General features: G+C 35.7%; 3 protein-coding genes and 1 long non-coding RNA gene across 4 annotated transcripts in view; 1 reads left to right on the forward strand and 3 right to left on the reverse strand.

Moving 5' to 3' along the window:
• The window catches only part of LOC135076666 (cadherin-99C), a 170,067-nt gene extending 165,407 nt beyond the window's left edge, over window positions 1-4,660 (reverse strand). The window contains exon 1 of the mRNA XM_063971086.1: window positions 4,356-4,660. The gene's annotated coding sequence lies outside the window, so the exon portion shown is untranslated. The remainder of the gene's footprint in view (window positions 1-4,355) is intronic.
• A 3,546-nt stretch (window positions 4,661-8,206) lies between these two features.
• LOC135076487 (uncharacterized) lies at window positions 8,207-9,085 on the reverse strand. The gene is made up of 2 exons (XR_010258271.1): window positions 9,039-9,085; window positions 8,207-8,311 (listed from the first exon to the last, which is right to left on the reverse strand). It is a non-coding gene; the product is annotated as an uncharacterized LOC135076487 (long non-coding RNA).
• Window positions 9,086-12,589: 3,504 nt separating this feature from the next.
• LOC135076834 (suppressor of lurcher protein 1) overlaps window positions 12,590-26,001 on the reverse strand; it is a 181,677-nt gene continuing 168,265 nt past the window's right edge. Inside the window, exons 7-11 of the mRNA XM_063971304.1 lie at window positions 14,948-15,134; window positions 14,509-14,699; window positions 13,868-14,075; window positions 13,230-13,474; window positions 12,590-12,884 (exon numbers count right to left, since the gene is read on the reverse strand). Coding sequence (XP_063827374.1) covers window positions 12,814-12,884; window positions 13,230-13,474; window positions 13,868-14,075; window positions 14,509-14,699; window positions 14,948-15,134 — 902 coding nt within the window. The 3' untranslated portion in view covers window positions 12,590-12,813. The remainder of the gene's footprint in view (window positions 12,885-13,229; window positions 13,475-13,867; window positions 14,076-14,508; window positions 14,700-14,947; window positions 15,135-26,001) is intronic.
• LOC135076831 (DNA ligase 3) lies at window positions 15,854-20,321 on the forward strand. The gene is made up of 4 exons (XM_063971298.1): window positions 15,854-17,670; window positions 17,890-18,043; window positions 18,479-18,742; window positions 19,542-20,321. Exons 1-4 carry the CDS (start codon window positions 16,054-16,056, stop codon window positions 20,273-20,275), a joined length of 2,769 nt encoding a protein of 922 aa, XP_063827368.1. The 5' UTR covers window positions 15,854-16,053; the 3' UTR covers window positions 20,276-20,321.

The raw sequence follows: 26,001 nt of genomic DNA on the forward strand, positions 1-26,001 counted from the left end.
CTTTTGAAACAACAAGCAATGGTCACCAAGTAGGTAGGTAGGTCCTAGCTAGGTAAAGTAGGTAGGTACCTACCTACCTAGGTAGTTGAGCCGCAGCAAGCAAAGCGTCTGATTTAAATTATGCTATTCATTCTCATCTACTAAAAGTAATGAAATTTTTCCATTTCATGACCAAACTGATCGCGGAAAAAGAATTCTACGTCTGTGCATTAAACCTGCATGGAAAATCGATTACCAAAATATTTGCGACATTCGAAGACCATTGACTCCCTTCGCTTACCTTTTCGGCCGCGGGATCGACGCAGTGCTTTAGAACAGTGATAAATTCATAACCTAGCTTACAGCCGTGCTTTTGATTTACGCGATCGTAGCTTCGGCAGGTTGTATGTTTTTTCCTATTAAAGAAGTAAGTACCTACTTAGGTAGGTAGGTAGCCTACCGACGCACAGTGTTTTAGAAACCCTCGAAATCGGACATGATTAAGTTAATGCCATGAGTCGATAGCGTCGTATGTTTCAATCACAAGAGTGAAACTCACGTGTGCTCATTTTACTTGGTTTTTGAGAAAAAAATTGTGAAAGTTGGCCGTTTTTAAAATTCCTAAAAATGAAAAAAAAAAATTTTTTAATAATTAAGAGGGTTTGTAAACTTGTGATAAAGCTGATTCGATTGATCATTAAAAGACGCATGTATTGTATTTTATTTCATTTCTACAAGTCAAGTAGTTCCAGAGATTTGAATTATTTTTCATTATTTAGACTTTATTTTTTTTCTTCCATCCTAAATGGAATCCGCAATTTTATTTCATACTGAACAATACTTTGGTATAGCCTCTATGTAGAAATATTTTTATCTTTTGTGGATCGTGTCTTGTACCAGAGATGTATGAATTTTTATTTTTTTTATTTTCGCCTATACAATTTTTTATAGCAATGTTTCATCTACGCATTGAAATATAATCTGACGTTAACTATACTCCGATGAAGGGTTGTGTGTGGCACGGGAAGGGGTCCACACTCGTAGGGAGATTGCTAAAACCCATTTAGCAAATTAAATTGAAAAGAATACCTTTCTCTAAAGCAGTACTTTCATTACTTCAACCTTGCCAACACGAACACCAAGACACCGAAGATACTGGAGATACCGAACACAGTACAGAGGATGAAAAGTCCATAATAATATAAACGACACAATGTATTTGGCACGGGAGACACGTATTTTTGACGACGAAGTCCCCTTGTAATTATTCTTTAAAACGCCTTATCATATTCCAATGCGTCGATGAAACATTGCTATAAAAAATGGTATAGGCGAAAATAAAAAAAAAAGAAATTCATATATCTCTGGTACAAGACACGATCCACGAAAGATAAAAACATTTCTATATAGAGGCTATACCAAAGTATTGTTCAGTATGAAATAAAATTGCGGATTCCATTTAGGATGGAAGAAAAAAAATAAAGTCTAAATAATGAAAAATAATTAAAATCTCTGGAACTACTTGACTTGTAGAAATGAAATAAAGTACAATACATGCGTCCTTTAATGATCAATCGAATCAGCTATATCACAAGTTTACAAACCCTCTTAATTATTAAAAAATTTTTTTTTTTTTCATTTTTAGGAATTTTAAAAACGGCCAACTTTCACAATTTTTTTCTCAAAAACCAAGTAAAATGAGCACACGTGAGTTTCACTCTTGTGATTGAAACATAAGACGCTATCGACTGATGGCATTAACTTAATCATGTCCGATTTTGAGCGTTTCTAAAACACTGTGCGACGTAGGGGAGAGGGGGGCAGCTTTGGACAGGGGCAGCTTAGAACAAATGAATTTAAAAATCACTGGTTTAGGCTACAATGGTATAAATCATAATTTATATTGCCAGCACTGATGCGCATAGCCGTCACATCTAATTTTTAATATCTAACTGTAGGTTAACCGGCAAAAGTGGTTTTTTGTTTTTGACTGCCAATTTCGCACTTTTTTATTTTGGTTCTAAGGTTTTTGTGGACGTAGTTTTAAAAAATAGTGAGTGGTTTGTTTACTATATGGAAGTTTAAATAGTTTCAATGAAGATTTGATAAGAAATTGCGATATGGGTCATTCCACAAAAATATGTCAACTCTTAGTCCGCGCCACATTTCACATGAAATATTTGTTAATATTTTATTCCAAAATTGTTAAATAACAGCTCGCAATGTGCTTTATTCATCACCCATTTATATTTTTTGAAACTATTTTTAAAACATCTTAAATTCCTTTTGAATGACCCAAAACGTCATTCCCTAGGCATGTCCGTACTCCAAAAGTTTGTGTTTTGGGACCCACATTTATAAAAACATCAACTTTATCCTTTGTTTTAATTAACGAATAATCTATTTAAATGTATATTACACCAAATTCTATTAATATTTTGCGGTTTCAATAAACAATAATTTGATTTTCTTTAGTTGAAAAAGAGTCTACAGTTTTTAGCGTCATTCCCTCGCCACGCACTGATTTTATAATTTTGCGCTTTAATATGTATTTAGAGTGAATGACATTTAGTTGAGTTTAAAGTACGATACGAAGTTATCCTTAGACCATACTGGCTTTGCGGTAGCCGTTTTTTTAATTAGTGCAAATGTGCCAGTTGTTACCGAAACATGTGTTAATCCAGTCACTTCGTCAGTCCCTAGTTGAGTAGCTTTATTGATTATAATTGGAAATTGTATATAATTTAATAGTATTTACGTGTAGTTTTTTGGCTATTTTCGGCACATCGTATTAAGCATCTTATAATATAAAGTTAATCTGCATTTGTGTTAAGTTTTACTCCAAATCGTCAGTCCCTAGAGCGTCAGGCCCTAGCTTTAAACGGCACTTGGGACTAAATTACTAGTTAGGGAATGATGTTTTTTATATAGTGATAATAACAAAACAACTACATTATGTGTATTAACTTATCTATAAATGTTAAGGTTAAAAGTTTTATACTTTATTAGAAGTCATATAGGAGTAATGTAGTATGAAAAAATTGAAAATTATAATTTCTCCTAAAATAAAGCATAAAGTGACTGGCCCTTTTAGACATAACATAATTAATTAATAAACAATAATTTACACTAATAAAGTATTCAAAAGCATCTTAAAAAAGTAACGGACAAAATGACGTCGAAAATATACAGATTTTTATGGAATGACCCATATAAAAGTATGTTACGTTATTAAATTTATGTTTTTTTCTGGAAATATACCCATGGGGCAGCTTTGAACGAAATGGTTGGGGCACCTTTGAACTTTATAAATTTTCTTTTTTAAGTGGTATTATGAAACCTTAAGTTTTCTAATACTTCGTAGAAGGTTTTTACATAAAAAATAAGCAGATTGCTTTACTGTGACAGATAAAATTTCAAGCTGGGTGAAGTCCGGGCAAAAGCTAGTTTTAGTAGTTGATTGATATTTTTTAAATTATGCAGTTTTGTCTTTGATGTGTCATTAAACAGAAAGTTTATTATTATTTAGTTAATTGATATATCTTATATTTACTTTTTTTTAATAATATCCCTAAGTTTTGTGTTACTTTGTACAGAGTGATGTAAAATAAAATAAACATGTTAAATTTATCCCAAATGACACTGATCATTTAAAATTTTGTTTATTAATTATTTTAAAAATACACATTCATAAATATTCAGTGTTATTTCATTGAAAAAAAAAATACTAATTCAAAACTGCCCCAGGCGTGTTCAAGGCTGCCCCGACTACGGGGCAGTTTTGAACGTTTACAGGTCTGTGCAAAAATCTAAATATCTTAATAAGCGTTCATGAATAATTAAGAAGAACATCATTATTTTGTTGTGTGATAACCATGACCTCTATCTAGGAAGAAAAAAATAATGAAATCGTTCAAATTTGGAAGATATTTAATAAAGTATGAAAATTGTTCAAAGCTGCCCCCCTCTCCCCTATTGATTGCGTTGTTCTAACATAATAAATAATATTTTTACCTATTAGGTCTCCTACTTAGTCTCTTAGTAGGTAGATACTAGTACCTACCTAAGTACCTACCTTCGTTAAGCAAAAGCAGTAGATTTAGGTAGGTACTTACTTAAGAGTTAACTGTTTTACCTACTTAATTTATGGTTTTTAAATTTGTTAACATGTCTAGATTGCGTTAATACTAACCATACCTACCTGCCTATCTGTCTAACATAAAAAACTAGTAGCCAAGTAATCAACCTCGTCCATTTCGCTGAGTTTTCATAAAACCAGTTTACTCAACTCGCAGGTTACGTACCTGCGCACAGCCTCATTTTATAAGCCATTCCTTATTTGAAATTATTTAAAAAATAATTTTAAAAGTACTCACCACAAATAGAGCAGTTAAACGGATCACCTGCCTACAGGTTCGGGTACAGAGGCTGCGTTCGGCGTCCCCTATGGAATGCGACACCTGTGACCACAACACACTCACAGTACGAACACAACGCAGTATCACACGCCAAGTTTAATCCAACAAGGTTCTCACTTCACTTGTAATAAACATAAAATAACTTGATGCTTGCGTAGTTTTTAGCGTAAAAAAGTTTCGCGCGATCGGAACGAACGGACAACCAACCGACCGGCACACTTCACGGCGGATTCGAATTGAATGAAGGAGTGGGGGCGGCAGGGGGCAGTGCGACGGCCAATAAGAACGGGAGAGTAGCGCCACCACACCTGTCGACGCGAAGGCTGTGTACAATCAAAGCACCGAAGCGAAACTAGCGCCATCGTGAAGTGGCGGTGTGCATCGGAAGTTCTAAGCAAGCTTCCCAACCAATCTCTCCGCCGCACAGTGGTCCCGATTTAATAAAACATGGACATTGATGCTAGAGGCACGAAAATTTTTTTGATGGTTACTGCTATGATAACTAATAAGGCAAAAAAATATTACAATCCTACGACGTCCATTTCGTAGTAAAAAAAAATATGTACATATTTTTTGTATGGAAGAAATTACGTTTCTGTCAATTTTTCGAAATTCTTTAACGATGTCAAGATGCCGATCACACATGTTATAAAACAAGTGATTCTGAGTATTTCATGCGAAGATACTTGTCACTTATCTCTGCGTACTTTTGAGTTATCGAGGGTTGAAAAATCGATTTTTTTATATTAAATATTTCCACGAAAAATTGCCAGAGTTACAATATGGTGTATAAGGGACACCTTTGATGACACATAACAACGACTCGCACTCGCGCGCGCTCGTATGCATCAGCTTTTACTAAAATAAAAAAAAATAAGGGAAATACTTAATACAACGTTGTATGTATAGGTCCGCTGGCCGTCAAAAAGTAGCTTATACGAGAGGTTGCCCAATTTACAATATGTCCATCATTGATAACTCACACAAAATATCGTCTCTCTCTGAAGGATAACAAGTTTTTTTTGTTTCCAGAAGCTCTTGATAGGATGGAAGCCCATAAATACTCTCTGAAGCGAGAATGAATCTCAAATTGCGATATTGCCATTTTGACAAATTACATGATGTAACTAGCGCTAACGTTTATCTTCAGGTAGACACAGTTTTAAGTTAAAAGATTGTCTACTATTTCACACTGTTCTTCGTTTTGGAACAGTTCTTTAATTATAGGTAGTCGCTAATTTCGTTTTGTTAAACTCTTTCAGTTAAGCACATAAAGCGTAAACCAATTCCTCCTCAGAATGATCTAAAAGTGTTAGAGAGCGCCTCTTCTTCTGCAGAAGAAGAATTTTGCATAAATCTTCAAAAGATTTTTTATTTATACTAAAAGTCGATGGTTGCACATCTACTTCCGCAGTCTCATCAACTGGAGCGTCTTCCTCAGTATTAACGTTGTCTATGCGTTGTGTTAACTCGGTAAAAAACATTGTTTAAATCTATATTTTTACAATTCGGCCAGACAATTTCAGAGTCTAGCCAATGCGAATTCTGGTGCAAAAATGTCTTTTGGGCTCTGCTGGAAGCAGACCATATCTTCTTTGATATATTTCTTGTAAAATTACGACTTAATAATTTGATAATTACTCAAATCTTCGGAAGACAATGGACAACACGCATAAGTTGTAATATTAAGTTAAATTATGACTTAATTTAAAGTTTAGATCACACACATTACACTAGTTTTTATTTCACCTCAATCCATCCAGTATTACCGAAGATATAACCTCGAGAAGTTTACGGACTTTTTAAAATTTTCAAAAATTTCCAATATTCGCGCGTGACGTCACAACATGATTTTGCAGCCCCCGCACGTTAACCCATTTACCACTTTTTGTCTTTTTCCAACTAAAATAAAATTTTACCTAACTGACAACTGTTGTTAGTTGTCATCGTTCAATCACATTTCAAACTAGGCGCTATAAAAGTTACCATTATTATGCCACCTATTGCCAATTTTGTGCACTATGAAGCCATTTTTACATTTATGCACTTAAATATAATTTTTCTGGAAAAATAACCAAGTTTGTGTCTCTGTGCTCAATAACGAGTAAATAGTCCAGTTATTTGTTAATTTTACTTGGAAAGTTTTCCGGAATTTTTGAAAATTGGTGAATAAATAGATTTCGCTATGTTCTTTCCGAATTTTGTGACCTCGTTTAAAGCTGCGCGCGCGCCCGCCTTATTGAAAAAAATCCGCCTTAAAAAGGTTTTTGACAACTACTTTTTTCATTTTATAATTTTTGGGACATAGACAAGCTAAGAAGCTTTGATAAATGTGATAAATTTCATGTAATGTAAGTTAAATAGATTTAGAGTTGTGAAACACTCAGATTAATGTACCTGCTAAATTGCGAGTTCTTTTTTCTTTGATCATGGCAGGACACGCTGCCGGGTGTCCTAAATATGCTGAAGTATAAAAAAATTCGCGTTGCTGAAGTATACATTTTTTTGTCTTGTTTGTTTCTACATTACATAATTGTATCCTACTATTATTATAAATGCGAAAGTTTGGATGTCTGGAAGTTTAAAATAAAGTAAAGTAATGTTTATTTCTCACCAACATAACAGATAATATAATGATAACAAACAATCAGGAAAAACAAAAAGTAAGAATGTTGGTGGGTTGATACCTGAACTAGGAAGATTCCTGTGTCTCTGGTTTGTTACTCTTTCACGCAAAAAGTACTCAACGGATTTAGTTGAAACTGTACAATATTATTGTTTGTAACCCAGATTAACATGTAGGCTATAATTTATGCCGATCTGTGACACTAAATTTCACACGGATGAAGCCGCAGGCAAAAGCTAGTCGTGATATAAATAGGAAAGTTTAAGGTTCTGAAACGTGGTCGCTTACTATGGGCCTCATAAGAAGGCTCAAGGTCACCCAAAGGGTAATGGAGCAGGCTATGCTCGGGGTTTCCCTGCGTGATCGAATCAGGAATGAGGAGATCCGCAGGAGAACCAAAGTGACCGACATAGCACGCAGAATTGCTAAAATCAAGTGGCAGTGGGCGGGACACATAGCTCGTAGAGACGATGGCCATTGGGGCAGAAAATTTCTTGAGTGGCGACCACGGGCTGGAAGACGTAGCGTGGGCAGGCCTCCTACTAGGTGGACCGACGATCTGGTAAAGGTCGCGTGAAGAACCTGAATGCGGGCAGCGCAGGACTGTTCATTATGAAAAACCTATGGAAAACCCAAAGGCCTCTCGCCTTTGTCCAGCAGTGAACGTCATTTGGAACCACGAAATAGGAAAGAATGTAACTATCAAAAATCTTCTCTAAGGCAGCATTTTTCCAATTTCGCAACGAGCGCGGCAATCACACTTTTAACTAACAGACTAACAGAGAGCATAGCGAAATCTATTTAATTAATCACCAATTTCAAAACTCACGGAACACTTTCCAGGTAACCACGTTAATTTGTACCAAACGACTGGACTATAATTAAATTGATATAAAAATTTGGGTACATCTTCTCAAAAACAAAAGAACTGGTGCTAAAAGGGTTAAGTGACGTTTTGACATTTGTAGAGGGCCTTGTAGAAGGGGAGGCTATGGTGCTGAATGTGGATTAACTCGAGTGTCATAGTAACTTATTAGACTGCTAAGCTTGATGATAAAAAGAAAAATATTTTATTCAATGTACATAGTCTGGTCATAAGTTCTGTCATTATGATAATAACTTTTGAATTTTGAATGAAGGTTTCAAAAACATTTTTTACTGAATTAGAATTAAAAAGAAAAAATGTGCGATAGTTCGAATTTTATTTTATGTGTAGTGGACGCATAAAGAAGTCCGAACTGTAGTTGTCACGTTGCATTGCTACGCGCCAAAGCAGATTTTCGTTGTGCTGAAAAAATTTAGTTTATCTTTTCATTAAATGATAGGTATAGGTGTACCAGAATCTCATGGCAAAAAAAATATTGGAAAAGTGTGTCTTTCATATGGCAAATGTCTATGGCTTTATTGTCACCAGTCAACGTAAATCAAGTGAACTGTCAGTCGCTGCAGAAATTTTGTAATCTCTTCATGCCTATTTGTTATTTTTGTGAAAAAGTCGAAAAAGCTCAAGCAAGTAATATTGTTTTCAATGTGTATTGTAAAATAAGGCATAATTCAAAGTCAATCATTGATTTTAAAGTGCGTCGTTGAGTTGACAGTAAGTTGGAGTGAAATTGGATACATTTAGTTTATTACCTAACTGCGTCAGAAGGTTTTTTTAAATATTATTCTTATAATAGCTGCTTTATCGGGGGTTTCAGGTGTACCTCACAAATTGGTGCAGAGGAATGGTGAAAATGTTATGACCATGTAAATAAAATTGAAAAATATTTCATCAAGTAAGATGTAAGATAGAATGATTGAAATGGTGGAAGAGCAATTTATAATAAATAACTCTTTATCTTGATCATCTATTGAAGAAAAGTGGAATCCTTGGAATCGTTTTCTAGTTCTGAATGAAGTGATTAGTTATAAGTATGATACATAATAAAATTAGTTACATAAAGTAATATACGATTTACTTATTTTTCAGGACATTTTCCTATTATATTACTGACGGGATTGCTACCATGTACCTTAGTTTTGAGTTTCCAATATTTCGGCACTGTTGCAAGCGCCATGGTCACGGAGTAACTGAAGATATTAAAACCAGACATCGTTCAGATGTGCGTTCAAAAGACCTGAGATTTAAAAAAATCCCACGTTTTGTTTAAACAGTAAGCGAAAAAAAAGTGTCTTGAAAATGGAATACAAAATGATAAGGTATGGTAAATGATAAGTCTTTATCAATGAAGAAGCAGAAGTTCAATTTCATGTGACCTCCATCTAGGCTAGTTTCCATCGTCACTCAAAGTTTGGCTGCGGTCTCAAATTTGGGCTTAATTGAGGTATTTTTTGGGTGAGAGGCATAAGAACTAATGCCGTTTTATATCAAAAATTCATACTTAGAGGTAATCAACCAGGTACAAAGTATTTCCTTGTATGTTAGTCTGCCACTCTTTAGTAAGTCCCGAAATCCCCGCTTCGGCTCCCCTACTAACCATTCTAACCATTGCACACAGATAATATCTTACATGCAGCTTTTCATGTTACTACGTCACATTTTCTAAATCCGCGCGGAAAATCGCTCCTAGCGGAAGAGCGCACTTTGAGCTTGAATATTTCAGTCAATTTTAAAGATATCAAAAAAGTAAAAATACAGTATTCATTCTAATTTTTTGTAGTTTTTTTTGGCATCTTCAACAAAAATTGTGCGCCATGTCCATTCAATGCCAATACGTTCGTCATTTTAGTCTGAAATGGTCTGGCCGAAATGTAAAAATATAGATTTTAAAAATGTTTTTTACCGAGTTAACATAACGCATAGACAACGTTAACACCGAGGAAGACGCTCCAGTTGATGAGACTGCGGAAGTAGATGTGCAACCATCGACTTCTGGTATAAATAAAAAACCTTTTGAAGATTTATGCAAAATTCTTCTTCTGCAGAAGAAGAGGCGCTCTCTAACACTTTTAGATCATTCTGAGGAGGAATTAGTTTACGCTTTATGTGCTAAACTGAAAGAGTCTAACAAAACTAAATTAACGACTACCTATAATCAAAGAACTGTTCCAAAACGAAAAACAGTGTGAAATAGTAGACAATCTTTTAACTTAAAACTGTGTCTACCTGAAGATAAACGTTAGCGCTAGTTACATCATGTAATTTGTCAAAATGGCAATATCGCAATTTGAGATTCATTCTCACTTCAGAGAGTATTTATGAGCTTCCATCCTATCAAGAGCTTCTGGAAACAAAATAAACTTGTTATCCTTCAGAGAGAGATGATATTTGTGTGAGTTATCAATGATGGACATATTGTAAATTGGGCAACCTCTCGTATAAGCTACTTTTTGACGGCCAGCGGACCTATACATACAACGTTGTATTAAGTATTTCCCTTAATTTTTTATTTTATTTTATTAAAAGCTGATGCATACGAGCGCGCGCAAGTGCGAATCGTTGTTATGTGTCATCAAAGGTGTCCCTTATACACCATATTGTAATTTTGGCAATTTTTCGTGAAAATATTTAATATAAAAAAAATCGATTTTTCAACCCTCGATAACTCAAAAGTACGCAGAGATAAGTGACAAGTATCTTCGCATGAAATACTCAGAATCACTTGTTTTATAACATGTGTGATCGGCATCTTGACATCGTTTAAGAATTTCGAAAAATTTACAGAAACGTAATTTCTTCCATACAAAAAATATCTATATATTTTTTTTTACTACGAAATAGACGTCGTAGGATTGTAATATTTTTTTGCCTTATTAGTTATCATAGCAGTAACCATCAAAAAAAATTTCGTGCTTCTAGCATCAATGTCCATGTTTTATTAAATCGGGACCACCGTGCGCCGCGCCGCCTCCGATTCTTTTCTTATCACTTTTGTGATGCACTTATCGTGATTAATTTTTATATGAAGTTTGCAGTTTGCACATAAATTTTATTTTTGTGTTTAATTTAAAAGTTTATAAATTCTAAATTGCATTAGTTACCAACCTTGACTTGAACCTTTTTGTGTATTTTCATGTCTAATTTCTCTAATCAAGTAATTTCATCTTCAGTCTTATTCCCGCACGCAAGCACGGTTTTTACTAAATTTAAAAAAATATAGCTTATTTAGGTCGACTTTTACTAAGCAAACGATTACTCGGCCTAGTAGGTGGGGTACCTAGTTAGTTTACTCACCGGAGTTTTTACAATGCCAGAGGTTGCGGGTTCGATCCTGCGAGTCTTCCTTTTGCCCGCTGTTAGCTTAGTCGACGGGCGAAGTTAGACTTGACCCACCCTCAATAATTTAATACAGTAGACAACCGGACTTTAATAAAATAATTCGTTCGTTCCTTCGTTTCAGCCAATGACATCCACTGTTGGACAAAGGCCTCCCAAGGATTTCCATAATAAAATAATTAATTTTTTTTTTATTCATGTTGTTGCCACTCCTCCGGCCAATGGTGTCCCTATTGGAATAAGAAATAATTTAAATTTTTACCAGTGGGCAAGCCTGGTGGGGACAACGGGAATAAACCGGGATGGGACCTACCCAAGCCGTCGCGCCTTGAAAAACCAAACTGTAAAATAGGAACTGTAAAAGTAGGAACGATTATAGCCTAGGTACTTTTTACTCGACTGCGCCAGAAGGTTAGTCTCAGATAATAGATTCAATTTGAGCGGCACACTATTCACTATTGTTTTGTCATTTTACAAGTACTGAATTCATGATACCTACTTACATTTGCTTAATGACTTAAATACTTAGTACAATAATGGCGGATACTGTTGACTACTTCCAAGTTCAACATACACAAGGGGAGCGGCACCAACTGTAACAATATTACCAAGCAAGAGTTTTTTCTACTGCAACAAATACAGAATAATACTTATCTAATACTAATACATAGGTTAAGTGATTATGACTTTATACACGTCCATTCCATTCCTTGCACGAATAAAAACTTTGATTTCAACTTTTGATTAAGTAAGTAGACTAAACTGTAGTCTGTAGACTTCAACTAGATAAATAGTACTTAAATGAGAATTCACGTACTTATTAAGTGAAATACAACCAGGCGATTTTTTGATCCCTTTGATCCACATCGTCCAATTTCAATTCCCGCCAAAAAAAATTTGCAGCCAAAATTACGTTCGGATACAATACATACTCACCACCGAACCCAACTGTCGTTACCAAGAAGTATTGCCGGAGATTATAAAAATATTTTCATTTTTTGCTAAATTATTTTAATAGGTAGACAAGAGGAATAGGAATATTTTATATTTTCTGTCTATGTTTTACTAGGTTCTATTGGTCGCGCAACGAAACTTGGGACTTGAATCAACACAGCAAAGATGTATCTGTTGTAGGTTTAAAGCTTGACAAGTGCTTTTTCTGTCTCATTTGCAGACATTAAAACAAGAGCGAGGTAGTTCGAAATTTGAAATTGAATGTGTACTGTGTTGTATTCAAAATCAAATATTACATCAGCGTGAGTACGTGTTCGCCTCAACTTTCGTTGAGCCACCTATAATACTGGACATAATTTTAAGCAGTAGGAAAATAAAATGAAAAATGCATCGTAATTTCAAATTATTAATTTCATTGTTACGACGTGCCTTTATTAATAAAATCTTTATTGTGTTCCATATTGTATTGCTTTAGTTGGTAATAGTATAGAGAAAAACTTAAAGAATAACATTATAGAAAATATTGCATTTCTACGTAATTACAGGTGTATGGCACATGCTATTATACAAAATATACAGGATTATACACTATGTCAATTATTCTAATATCACTTTATTTAATGATATAATTGGTAATGCAATTGCGCTAATGCCACGGCGATCAGCAGTAAACGATGACCAAGTATACCTGGGAATAAAAAAAATATATTGTTGGTTAATTTAACCTAGAGTAGTCCTAACTAACCTAGGAGCCCTATGTCAAATAATATAATAATAGTCCTGTAAATGCTACTGTAACTTGCATAGTAGGTAAGACGACGACGAGACTCCATGTAAATAAAATTAATAAAGCATATCGAATCTAATGCAAATTTAATTTTAAGAGAACAAGCCCTTGTAACACCAACCGAACCGAGCGGAAAGTTTTAATTTGCTTCCATTGGGAATCGAACCCGGGACCTCTGGATCTGAGTCAGCTGCTCTTACCACTAGACGGTACATATATTATTATGTTATTTTTTTATTAACTTACACATAGAGCTTGAAGCTTCTTCTTGCATTGGCGCCTGGTATTTGTCTGTTATTTCTAAGAACTGATAAATAGCTTTGAACCCAGTCCCGTCTAGCCTATCGTTTGACCTGAACGTCACTTTGAAAAAGTTTCTTTCTGACTCTACATGGAACTCTTTCCTTTGTCCACAATATCTTCCAAATTTACTATCTTCAGTCATGGAGTTTGAAAATTCAACGTAGTCACTAGCAGATACGGCTTCACATCTGTAACAAAAAATAAATCATCATTGTATGTATATTATAGTATAATCAAAGAACGGAATTAGCAAGACACATATAATAACGTTTGAGGGTTAAGACTCAGAAACTACAAACTTCAGGAACTGGAACTACTTATTTCAGATAATGTTAGTTGACTGAACTTCTCCCAAGTCCTATTTCTACAAGTTATGTGATTGGCTTGAATGAGTAACTGGAAGCGGGCAGTGCAGGATCGTTCGTCGTAGAAATCCTTGGGGGCGGCCTTGGGCAGCAGTGGACGTTATTGGACTGAAGCGACGAATAACTCTGCTTGCATTGCCCTTGTCGTGAATGATATCAGTTTGTTATTTTGTCGACAAAATTAATTTAGCTCACTTACTAATTAATATAACTTACGGTGAAACTCCTTCTACTTCAAAGCTAGTGAAGTGCAGGTGAACTTTTTCTGTCTCCCCGCCGTGGAAGAAGTACGTGCACTCTGTGTCACGTGGATACGGGCCTGGAGAGTTGGGCGAGGCGAAGGTTCCGTTGCGCGACTCACTACTATTGTACACAAACGCACACGGGAACTCCTTCAGCTGCCTTCCTGTACTGATTCCGAAATCTGGAATTGAAAATATTTTTAATCATTATTAATATCGTAGACAAGTAGGCACCTAATGATCTAATACATAATACAGCTGCGCATTACACTGGCTGAAATGATGACTAGATAAGTTGCTAATAAGTCGATTTCAGTGGCTTTCCTTGAGCGGTGTGCATGTTATTACTCTTATGTTCACTTGTCTTCTAATACAAATTCCTAATTATGCTTTTTAGATAATTTTAACTAGACTCTCCGTTAAGTGATGCAGATGAAAGCATTTAAAAAACCACGCAACCCAAAGGAGAACATTGCTAAGGCTTCTGCCTGTGCTAAGGGATGACCTTTCTGCTGCCATAAGCACAGAATAAGTAATAGTATACCATAAGTGACATAGTCCGATTTTGTATCGCTAACACTATAACTACGACAAAGTTCTAAATCTAATACTCACTTTCTACAAATGAATAAGATATCTTAAATCCTCTAGCGTATCTCGAAGACTGGGTCCCCCGGAATTCTAGCATCAACTTGGGCCCATTTGACATGATAGGCTTGGGAAGGCTGATGCCACAAAACATGTCCACTTTCTCCAGTCGCCCATCGACGTAGATGAACGCTTGCAGTGAATCCACGTTTGTGCAGCTGGAATCAACGAAATTGATTTTGATTACCATGAAGTCAATTTACCATAAGGTGAAATTGGGATCGTTTTTGATGATATCAATTTATATTTTATTGATGTAGTAATAAAAATAAAAACTCGATGTGCATTCTTGTTTACCCGACTGCGCCAGAAGGAGGGTTAAGACTTTTTAGTTATTGACCAGGATAAAAATCGTGACTCGAGAATTTAATTCTAAATAGCCGACAGTTATTGTTCTGATACTTACTCTGAAGAGCCATCTGCTGACTTATGTAAGTAGAAGTCTTGAAATACTAATCTAACTCGCTCTTTTCCTCTTCCGAAGAATTCGTAGTGGCAGTGAGTGTTAGGAGGGTAAGGCGACGGGTAGTGCGGCGAAGTCAAGGTCCCGTGTTTGGTGCCGTCGCTGTTGAACTCTTGGTGGCATGATGAAGCTGTAAAGAAGAAAAGAAATCATTTAAATACCTATTTTAATAGCTGTTTTACATTTGTAAACTAAAGTAATAATTAAAAACTATTATTGTACACATGAAAGATTATTTATTCATTTTGTATTGAAGTACGGAACCATAAAAAGTTAAAACAAAGAAAAAGAAAAAATACATTTCTGGTATTGCAAACTTTACGGGGGTTGTATCCGAACAAGTTTTGCATGGTTTGACAACACGTGAACTGCGCATATATGAAATCGCGCATCGCGCATGCGTCAATTTGATTCGTCAATAACTAGGGGAGCCACTCCCCTAGCTGTTCGACACAGAATACACATACTAGTTCTTTGGCCAGCAGGGTAATTTTTATATTAAAAAATCTTAACGTTGATAAAAATTTATTCTAATAACAGGTGTGTGACATGGATGGATATTTGTTTAAAATTATTTAAATTCTAATCAGTTAGCATTGAGTAAGGATTTGATGTGGAGTTCTAAAATATGTCGATGTTAACACTTGAATATTAAATATTTCCATAACTCTTGAATTTAATCTCTTGTGTCATTTTGATTGATAAAATTATTCGTTTTTACATAACTAATTTTGTGTTGTTATTCTTGTTATACATGAAAGTAATGTGATATTCACGTGAATATAAACTGTTACCTTTAACTGTGACTGGGTGATTGTCGTTGCACTAGTAATGTCAATTTGACACTGACAATGACAAATATGCCATGATGATGGAGTGTGTTGTCTCCTCCTCAACGTGTTTTTGTTTGTTTTGATTGAAAATGTAGAAGATAATACACAATGTTGCACATGTAAAATTATTTCAATAAACAATAATGTGAGAACGTATTGTGAAAAAGTGACAGTGATAACGTAACTTTCCTAGACCGACAAAAGGATTCTTGTAAAATGACGGAATCTATACCTTTTTTCGTTGATCGTGCAAAAGGAGGCCGGGCGTCGTGCAAAGGTTGTAAAGGTAACTGTCCTAGTGGCGAGCTTCGTATGGCAAAAGTGGTTCCAAGTCCTTACGGAGAAAACCAGCAAATGAAGTCATGGTACCACATCGATTGTCTAATGAATATCCTTCTGAAGCAGCGGCCTACGACGAAGCGCATAGATTCAATAGACGACATCGGAAACTGGCAAACTTTGAGCAAAGATGACCAAGAGTTCATACTTAAAAAGATTAATGAAATGGAAAAAGTTTACGCTGAGAAAAACAGTGGAAAATACACAGCAAAAGTTTTGAAAAATGAATCGCCATTTCACGCCAATACTTCCAATTCTTCCAACGTATCTAGTCCAGGTAATGCTAAAAAAGGTGTCAGTGATACCAAAAAAGACGTCAAAACAGATGATGACAAGTTTTCTACATTTTTCTCATTATGCAAGAAAATATCCAGGGTCGATGCATACACGGATAAAACTTCAACAGTCAATAACTTCTTTAGAAAAGGCACTGATGGGAACTCTTTCAAAGGAGATTTAGCATTGTGGTGTAAATTACTATTACCTCAGGTTACAAAAAGGGTGTACAATTTAAAAAGCAAGCAGCTAGTCAAGTTATTTTCAAGAATATTCGGCTGTGATCATGATGACATGCTAACTCATCTAGAGCAAGGAGACGTTGCTCAAACTATTCAGCATTACTTTTCACGGTCCAAAACGATACAACCAGCAACCGATAGTACATTAACTATTCATGACGTTGAAAACTTCCTTGAAGAACTATCACGGCTAACTAGAGAAGAGGAGCAAATATATCAATTCAAGAAAATAGTAAGAAAATGTACTTCAGATGATATATTAATGTTGATTCGGTTGATAAAAGGTGATCTTCGAATAAATGCTGGCCCAAAGCATATTTTAGATGGAGTTCACCCTGACGCTTACAATGTATTTCAAACTTCACGTGATTTGAATATGGTTTTAGATAGAGTTATGAAAGACAACACTGGAGTTAAGCATAAAGATGCTACGCAGAAAAGTGTACAGGCTACATTGGTGTTGATGACCCCTGTATTGCCCATGTTGGCTGAAGCCTGTAAATCTGTTGAGATGGCCATGAAAAAATGTCCTAACGGAATGTTTTCAGAGATCAAGTATGATGGAGAAAGAGTCCAAGTACACAAACAGGGCAGTGAATTCAAGTATTTCTCCAGAGCTTTGAAACCAGTAATGCCTCATAAAGTGAGTCATTTTAAAGATTACCTGCCAAAGGCATTCCCAGAAGGCGTTGACATGATATTGGACGCAGAGGTGTTGATGGTTGATGTAAAAACTGGGAAACCGTTACCGTTTGGTACATTAGGCATACACAAGCAATCCAAATTTAAGGATGCTCAAGTATGTTTATTTGTGTTTGATTGTTTATATTATAACGGAAAAGTTTTAATAGATCTGCCTATTAGGAAGAGGAGGCAGATTCTTCATGATCATATGGTTGAAGTTCAAAACCATGTTATGTTCTCAGAACAGCAGTTGATTAAAAAACCAGCTGATTTGGCAAAAATGATTGCAGAGGTAACTAAAACTTTATCTTATGTTTAGAAATAAACTTAATTTTTAATTTCAGCTAATCTATAAGCTGCTTAATTTGATTAAGTACCTAAATATCAATTAATCCATTCACTGTTCACAAACAAGACAATATTAAAACCTTTAATGTAAACTTCACTTCTAGTAAATTGAGAGGGGTTTTTTTTAAACTGAATTAAAAAGATAATGATTATGTAATTCCAGGTACTACAATTAGGTCTTGAGGGCCTAGTGTTAAAAGACTTGGAGTCAACCTATGAGCCAGGCAAAAGACATTGGCTGAAGGTCAAGAAGGACTATTTGTTTGATGGAGCTATGGCTGACACAGCAGACCTTGTGGTACTTGGAGCTTGGTTTGGTTAGTATGCTGAGTAACATTAATTAATTAATTTAAAAAAATTATTGAATACAAAAAAAAGTTGCAGTACAAAAGGCGAACTTAACTCCTAAATATAATATTACGAATATTTTTTGTGTTACCTTTTATTTATTCTGTATTTAATTTGGGCTTTTATCCACATCATTGTATCTTTACATATTTCTGAAACTTTAACAAGCTAACTTCATTGAAGAGCTAAACTTAAGCAAACAAAATTACAACCAAATTTTAGATTCTTAACTTTGAACAACTGGTTCTGTACTGTACCTGAAACTTTCTGACGTTGCATAGTTTACTTACAAATTGGTTTAGTTATTATTAGATGGTACAATAGTGTAGGGAATCCCCCTTATTTAATAAGATGAATATTCCTAAAATATATCGACAATGCACAAAACTATTACTCATTTTCAGGCACTGGTAAAAAGGGTGGAATGATGTCAGTATTCCTTATGGGCTGTTTGGACACAAAACGTAACATATGGGTAACAGTAACCAAAGTTCACACAGGCCATGACGACAGTACGTTAGAAAGACTACAAAAAGAACTAGGGCCGCTTATGACTAAAATATCTCAGGAATATAATAGGGTACCTAATTGGTTGGACTGCAATAAAGGAATGGTACCCGATTTTGTTGCTTTGGACCCCAAGAACCAACCTGTTTGGGAGATCACAGGTAAATCCTACTAATATTATCCTACTATATTATAAATGCGGAAGTTTGGATGTCTGGATGGATGTTTGTTACTCTTTCACGCAAAAACTACTGAACGGATTTTAATGAAACTTTAAGGTATTATTGTTTATAACTCAGGATAACAGGCTATAATTTATGACAATATGATGTGACAAACTAAATTTCACGCGGGTGAAGCCGCGGGCAAAAGCTAGTATTTTATACTAAAGAGTACACCATTAATTTACTTGATTCATAGGTATTGCGAGTTGTATTTGTCTGGTGTAAAAATCTGTGATGTGTATCCCATATTATCCCCTATCCGTCCCCCGGACACGGCCTGAGCCGAGGTCCGAGCCTACCGTGGCGCCCTCAGGCCGCGTCCGTAGTCCCCTCGATCGGGCCCACTAGAGTGAGCCCGCCGTAGGCTGGACTTGGGTCCAACACCGCGGTGGGCAACCCTCTAGTTGGGTTCGCCACTGATCGGGCGCCTTATGCGCTCGATACGGCCCGATCGCGAACGTCGGTCTGCGGCCGACGCGGACGAGCCTGGGCTTCGCTACGCGAAGCCCACACTCGGCCTCGTCGGCACGCGCACCGACGATCGCCAAACGGCTAGAGTACCTTCTGTACTCGCCACTCTGCCCGGTGAAGCTGGAAAAGCTCCTCAAGCTACCAGCGCGCGTCCCTTCAAAAAAAAAAAAAAAAAAAAAAAAAAAAAAAAAAAAAAAAAAAAAAAAAAAAAAAAAAAAAAGGTGATGTGTATAAAATACTTACAATTTACAATATTATTTTTCAGGCACAGAGTTAACTAAAGCAAACCTACATACAGCTGATGGGATATCGGTTCGATTCCCTAGAGTGACGCGGATAAGAGATGACAAAGACTGGAAAACAGCTACCTCATTAGAAGAACTGAAGCACTTATACAAAACGTCTAAAGAAAAGACCGATGTGTCTCTTCTTAACAAATTGGCAGACGTAGCGTCTGATACTTCTACATCTGAACCACCCAAAAAGAAACCAAAAGAAAGCACTAAAAATAAGAAAATGGACGACTTCATCACAAAAGAAAAATCGCCTAAACAGAAGAAGGTAAAGAAAGAAGATTTAGACAGTTCTAATGACAAATCTGAGACTAGAAGTGAGGACAGTTGTAATACAAGTTTCGAGGACAATGACTCCAAAGAAAATGTTAAGTGCGAGTTGTTCCCTGAAAATCCATTGCCTGATCCTTTCAAAGATAAAAGATTGGGCTTCTATCCAGACTTTTTGAGCTTTTCCGAAAAGGAGAGATGGCATTTTGAGAGGCATTGGATAGGATATGGAGGTACGATTGTCAAATCTATCAGATCAACAGATGTTGATTACCTGGTTCACAGTGAAGACGTAATTAGGTTAAAAAAGATGCAAAAATTAAAAAATAAAATGTCCGATGGCGTGAGACATGTTAATAAATATTGGTTAATCAAATGCATCAATGATGTAGAATTGCATGATACTGCAAAATATCCAGTTTATATTGAACCATAAATCGAATGTTAATAAGTATTTTTTTACTGAATCTCTATGTGATCGATAAGAAAATAATCATTAGAAATGCTGATAATAATGTTTGTAATGTATCTAATCCATGTAAATTGTTGAAATAATTAGTCATACTATGTAATTGTGAAATCTTCCTGGAATTATGAATTGACTGCCTATTGCAAAGCTTGTTAGTGTTAAATGAAATAAATTGTTTTACTTTTAATTATGTTTTTTATTGTAAGATTAAAAATACCTAGTTAGATTGATAGGAATATTAAAGACTGAGTAAATTAATTTATGAAAGTGGTCATTAAAAAAAATATTACTAGGAACTTGTATTCAGGGATTTGTATGACAAATCCCTGAATATCCAACTCTAATACTGTTCAGTGGTTAGAGTTGGAAGTACCGGGTTCAATCCTAACTGACATAATATACAATATGCCTCCCAATCAGTACATACCTACTAGTATTTATTAAAGTTTTATGCTTTTGAGAGACTAAGTGCCTATGTGTATGAGACTCAAACCCGCGACCGTGGTGTAATAGATTATTTCTCAAACATTGCTCAAAAAAAGAATCCACCAAAAAACTACCAACTGATAACCGTAGATGAACAAAATAAACACCGTTTTCTATCGTATACGCCTTTCTTTAGAATCGGGATCCTTCTTAACTCAATTTCCCGATAAGAATCTAAGTTATCTCACCCAGTTCAAACGCTGCAATGCAGACACCGTACATCTTTGCCTATGAAACTCATTGCTAGTATTTACCCAAGTGGGTGTCTTGTAAGTTATTTCAGGTTTAGGAACAACTAACATTACTCATATCAGAGACTAGTCTGGATAACTTCAAGATTCGTATTAAAATGACCTTACGAAACGCCAAATTTTTATTTGTGAGTTGGAGTACTTAGAGAAATAAATTATGTAATAATACCTAAACTCGTAACCTAACTTGATCCACCATACACGTCTTGTCAATTAAGTAACACAAGATACTGTAGTAAATGTTCGTGATGTTGCTATCTTGCAACATTGCCTTTATTTTTTTGCTAGGAGCATCGACTTTTTACTAAATGCTATTTAGACGTTTCGGAAGCCCAGTCAGCGTAGCGCTAATTGAATTACGAACTACTAGAGATAATCAGTAATACCCGTATGTATCTTAAATCCACAATATATTGAAAATATCCTGAATTAGACTCAGTCAGATCTTTTTACATGGGCATATTATGGGTCACGCGTCCATAGCACCTGCCTCACATAAAAGAGGTCTCAAAATGCAGACGTTGTCTTTTTTTTTTCTTTCTAAAAGGGGTCCATAATAAGAGGGTCCAATGTCCAATGCATTACGTCATCGTTCTTTAACTTGCATGTTTTCAAAGTTATCTATCAGTAGGTATTCAATAATTAATAGGTGGTAGGTACTTAGAGACTTCTATCTATAGCATTGGAAAGAAAGAAAGAAAGAAAGAAAAGTATTTATTCGATGCAAGTACAAAACAAAATAAAAATAAATTTAGTACCTATATAGGTAGGTACCTACGTCACTTGTATTATTTTCTAAGTAGAGACCTTACTATTTTCCCAGATTTTAGCACTCAATCACTTCGTTTTCAGGTCGTTTCAGGACTTTCGTACGAAGAAAATAATATTAGTAATAATGTTCCACATAATTTGTTGACAAGGAATAGGTTGGCAATATAGGTAGGAGGACAGTAAATAATAGTAAACTAAATAAATAAATATCCTTGGACCTAGTTGTGTCTACGCATATTTTTTTATAAACTACGGCTTCAAAACAAAGCAATTCAATCTTGGGCTTAGATTTAAGCCTTTGATTGATAGAATTTCAATATTTATAGAACTACAATCTAAGGCTTTAGTGTTTCAATCTGTTTTGAGCGTAATTTCTTAGAAATGGCCTAAGTACTACCTAAATAATTAAATATTATTTCGAAATAAGTGTTCCAATTAAGTAGTTTTAGAAACCAGTAAAACTTTGTTAATTAATACGCACCTAGCCGCTGTAGGTGCATTTACAATATTTAATTATAAGTTTCTGACTAAATTCAGTCTGTTTATAGGCTGGTTAACTAAGTTCTGACAACCTACAAACTTTGTAACATTATTTAGTACCAGTTCTGGGACTTAGACCTTCTTTTAAAAGATGTTATCGCTAGTTCTGTAATACCTATGTATAAGTCTAACTAACGCATTTAGTTCGCTAGAATGGTCTGGCAAACGAGCTCTCTGAACGAACGGCGCGCCGTTCGTTCAGAACCAACCCACCAACTTAACCAACCCACCCGAAGACGCCGCGGCGTCTTCGGGTGGGTTGGTTAAGTCCGTAAATGATATCCCACCAAAAACATTCTGTAAAAAACTAGCCAAGTCTCGATGGAGCTGCTTGTTTATCTCTAAAAAGTAATGAAATCTAGACAAAGTCGTGCCAAGTCTATGGTTCCTTACTGCAATTTCTTTATTATTATAGTTAGTGTTGTGTGACTTGGCCGTTGAAGGGTACAAAACCAGGTGCTCCATGACACCATTGCACCAATCTGTCGCCAGAACCGCTACCCATTGACGATGGAAAATTGCCACTTTGAAAACGTTGATTCAATAACTAATCAAGTAGGCTTGATAAAGCTGCGTATTTCAATAATACTTTATGTATGATTATCTTATAAAGATTGTTCAACGGCCAAGTCACACAACATTAACTATAATAATAAAGAAATTGCAGTAAGGAACCATAGACTTGGCACGACTTTGTCTAGATTTCATTACTTTTTAGAGATAAACAAGCAGCTCCATCGAGACTTGGCTAGTTTTTTACAGAATGTTTTTGGTGGGATTTCACTTCTTTTTGTAGAAAGTGGCATAATTATTTAACGTCGTCGTCTTTTCTTTTAAAATTATCGACATTTTTTTTACGATATTAAACACAAACAAACTAAACGACCTTTAAAATGGACAACAAAGCAGAAGTTGTTTTAATAACTTAACCTTAGCCAACCTCACCATATAATAAACGAATTCAACGAAATTCAAATATTTACACAACATTCAACTTAATCGACGGGGCGATCTAGAAAGGAAAAAATATCTGGACACCGCGGTGCAGAAAAATGACGCTCACGCTAGCGCCATCTAGCGGTGAGCGGTATAGGCGAACACCACGGTGCCGGTGTGGCGCTAGTAGTATTGATTATGAATGTGGTGTTACTCCAGATCTTCGATTTTCCTAGTTTTTATAGTTTTCCCTTTATGTAGTCATTAAACCCTAACTCTGTACCAAATTTCAGCTCTCTGAGTTTATGGGAAGTACTAGTTCTATTTTGATGATCATCAGTGAGTGAGTGAGTGTCATAAATGCGAAACTTTGCTTTCGCTTAACTTTGAAACTAAATGACCTACAGACTTGAAATTTTGGATTTTAAGTATGTGATTATAGCTTACTAGATAACAAAAATTTCAGGGTTCTGGTCTTATCCAGAGGTTCTCAAATAGAGGCCTGAAAATGCGGCGAAATGGTTCCAGTAAAGGATGGTACGGCAGTGTTTGCTTCGCGCTCGACTTGGCGGGGGCACTGCCGTGCCCCCAGATGTCTGTACTTTGTAGGTATCTTACATGATAGAAGGTACGTTTTGAAGTCAAGTGAGCAGTTTTGTGGTGTACAAATTAAGCAATTTGTGGCCAAGTGGCCGGGATCACCCACAAGGTGGACCGACGACTTCATAAAGGTAGCAGGAAAGCGCTGGACGCAGGCCGCTACCAACCGGGTAACATGGAAAGCATTGGGGGAGGCCTATGTTCAGCAGTGGACGTCCTATGGCTGAGATGATGATGATGATGAAGTGACCGGGAGTAAAAATACCTACAATGAGTAAAAAATCAGTTTCTCCTAAAACTCCTAAGCTAAAATCTAGTTATGCTGCTTGTATTACAAGTCGGTTCATCCAATAAAAGTCCATGCTCATCGGAAAGCAGTGTAAGGGATTGTAACCTTGTTATTTTTTAAATAAACAAATACTAATTGTTAAATTCGTTACATTGCAAGGTAACTAACCAATGCCACGTAATGTGGTATCATGGAGCTCTACTTGACGTACTACCCACACACGTCAGTCACCGCACCGCAATATGTGGCTTACAATGTATTTTGAACTTCGAGTCTCTAAATTTAAAGCAGTTGAAATCAAAGGTCATTTATAATGTGGCAGCTCGTAGTAATTCCAGTAAGTATTTGAACGATTGAACAAACTCTACAAAAATTCACAATTAAAAGTGTTCAAAGCAAAGCTTAATGCTATTACAATAAAACTGCCGTTTATTTTTCATTAATATCCATATAGCAGTAGGGCTTCTTTAAAAAACTTTGAGTATAAAATCTTTCAACTTAAACTTTACAGAAAATATTTTTTTATAATTATAATTTTCCTACAGTTTACTGCTCCCGCCTAATACAAGCACCTACTTTTCTTGTAATAATACAGCACGTGAAATTAACTAGTTGACAAATAAGCTGGCCTAATAATTTATGTATTCTTGCGGCCCGGTGCGGTGGAGCGGCCGACACAAGCGCTGTGCGAACCGCTGAAGCGGCTGAATTTCCACGGAGCGCGGATCGTGTTGCGTTTTAAAATTTCAACATCACCGCTACAGGCCAAGTACTCCAGCTTTAGTGTGCAAAAACTAATTAATTATTTACACGCGGGCTCGACTTCCCTCACTCAGCTGGAGGGAACGTCGGCATGGATTATGTACTTACCTGGAAGTATAATAAGCAACGGTTTAGGTAAACATTGCGATTATTACCTGTCCTTGTTATTAAAGCGACTACTAGCAAATGTTTGTGTTTCTAGTAGATTGGGATGACGAATAATGTGTGAGGCGAGTCGATTATAATGAAACTCCACTTGAAACTGTTTTTTTTTAAGTTTTCAGTGGTAATAGGCTTTAGCGACTGTTTACATAACTTTAGTACTGGCACGTTTGCAATTAACAATTGAAGGGTTGAGTGGACAAAGGTCTTAACTAACAAAAAGTTCAAAATGAGTTAAGTGTTTGAAAATGTTAAATTTTAAAATCAAAATAGCTATTCTTGTCAGATAACACCTTTGTTAAGGTCTCTATTTTTGACACGTAACAAAATTTGCGTGTTTTGAGCTCATTAGTCGATTTTATCATCACTTAAAACCTATGTTCAATTGTTCATGCAAAAAAGTCAATTCTTCAGTTTTGTCAGATAACACCTTTGTCTAGTTACCCCTTCAATTGTTTAAATAAATTAAGTAAAAGGTCGGTATTATCATGACTATATCGAATGTAAAATAAAACGGATACAATAATACAAAGGCCCGGTCCGAGGCCTGAAACAATACCGAATAAAATGTTATATCGTGTTCAAGTTAATTAAGGAACCGTGTTGAACAATGAATGTTAAAAAGGTGTTACCGACCAATTACATTCGTATAATCTATTTATTTATAGGGATACTATCTTTATGTGTGTACCATATTAATGTAAAGGGTGTATTAAGAACAGTCAATACACCGACAACAAAATAATTGCATTCTAACATTGCCCCAAGGTGGACACCGATGACCTCATAAGGAAGGCCCTGGATGCCGGCCGTTGCCAACTGCCCAATCTAGAAATCATTGGGACGGCCTTTGTTCAGTAGTGGAAGTTTCGTATGATGATGATTTATATTCTCAC

Source organism: Ostrinia nubilalis, chromosome 12 (assembly GCF_963855985.1).
Source record: "Ostrinia nubilalis chromosome 12, ilOstNubi1.1, whole genome shotgun sequence".
In the NCBI taxonomy this organism is placed as follows: Eukaryota; Metazoa; Arthropoda; class Insecta; order Lepidoptera; family Crambidae; genus Ostrinia; species Ostrinia nubilalis.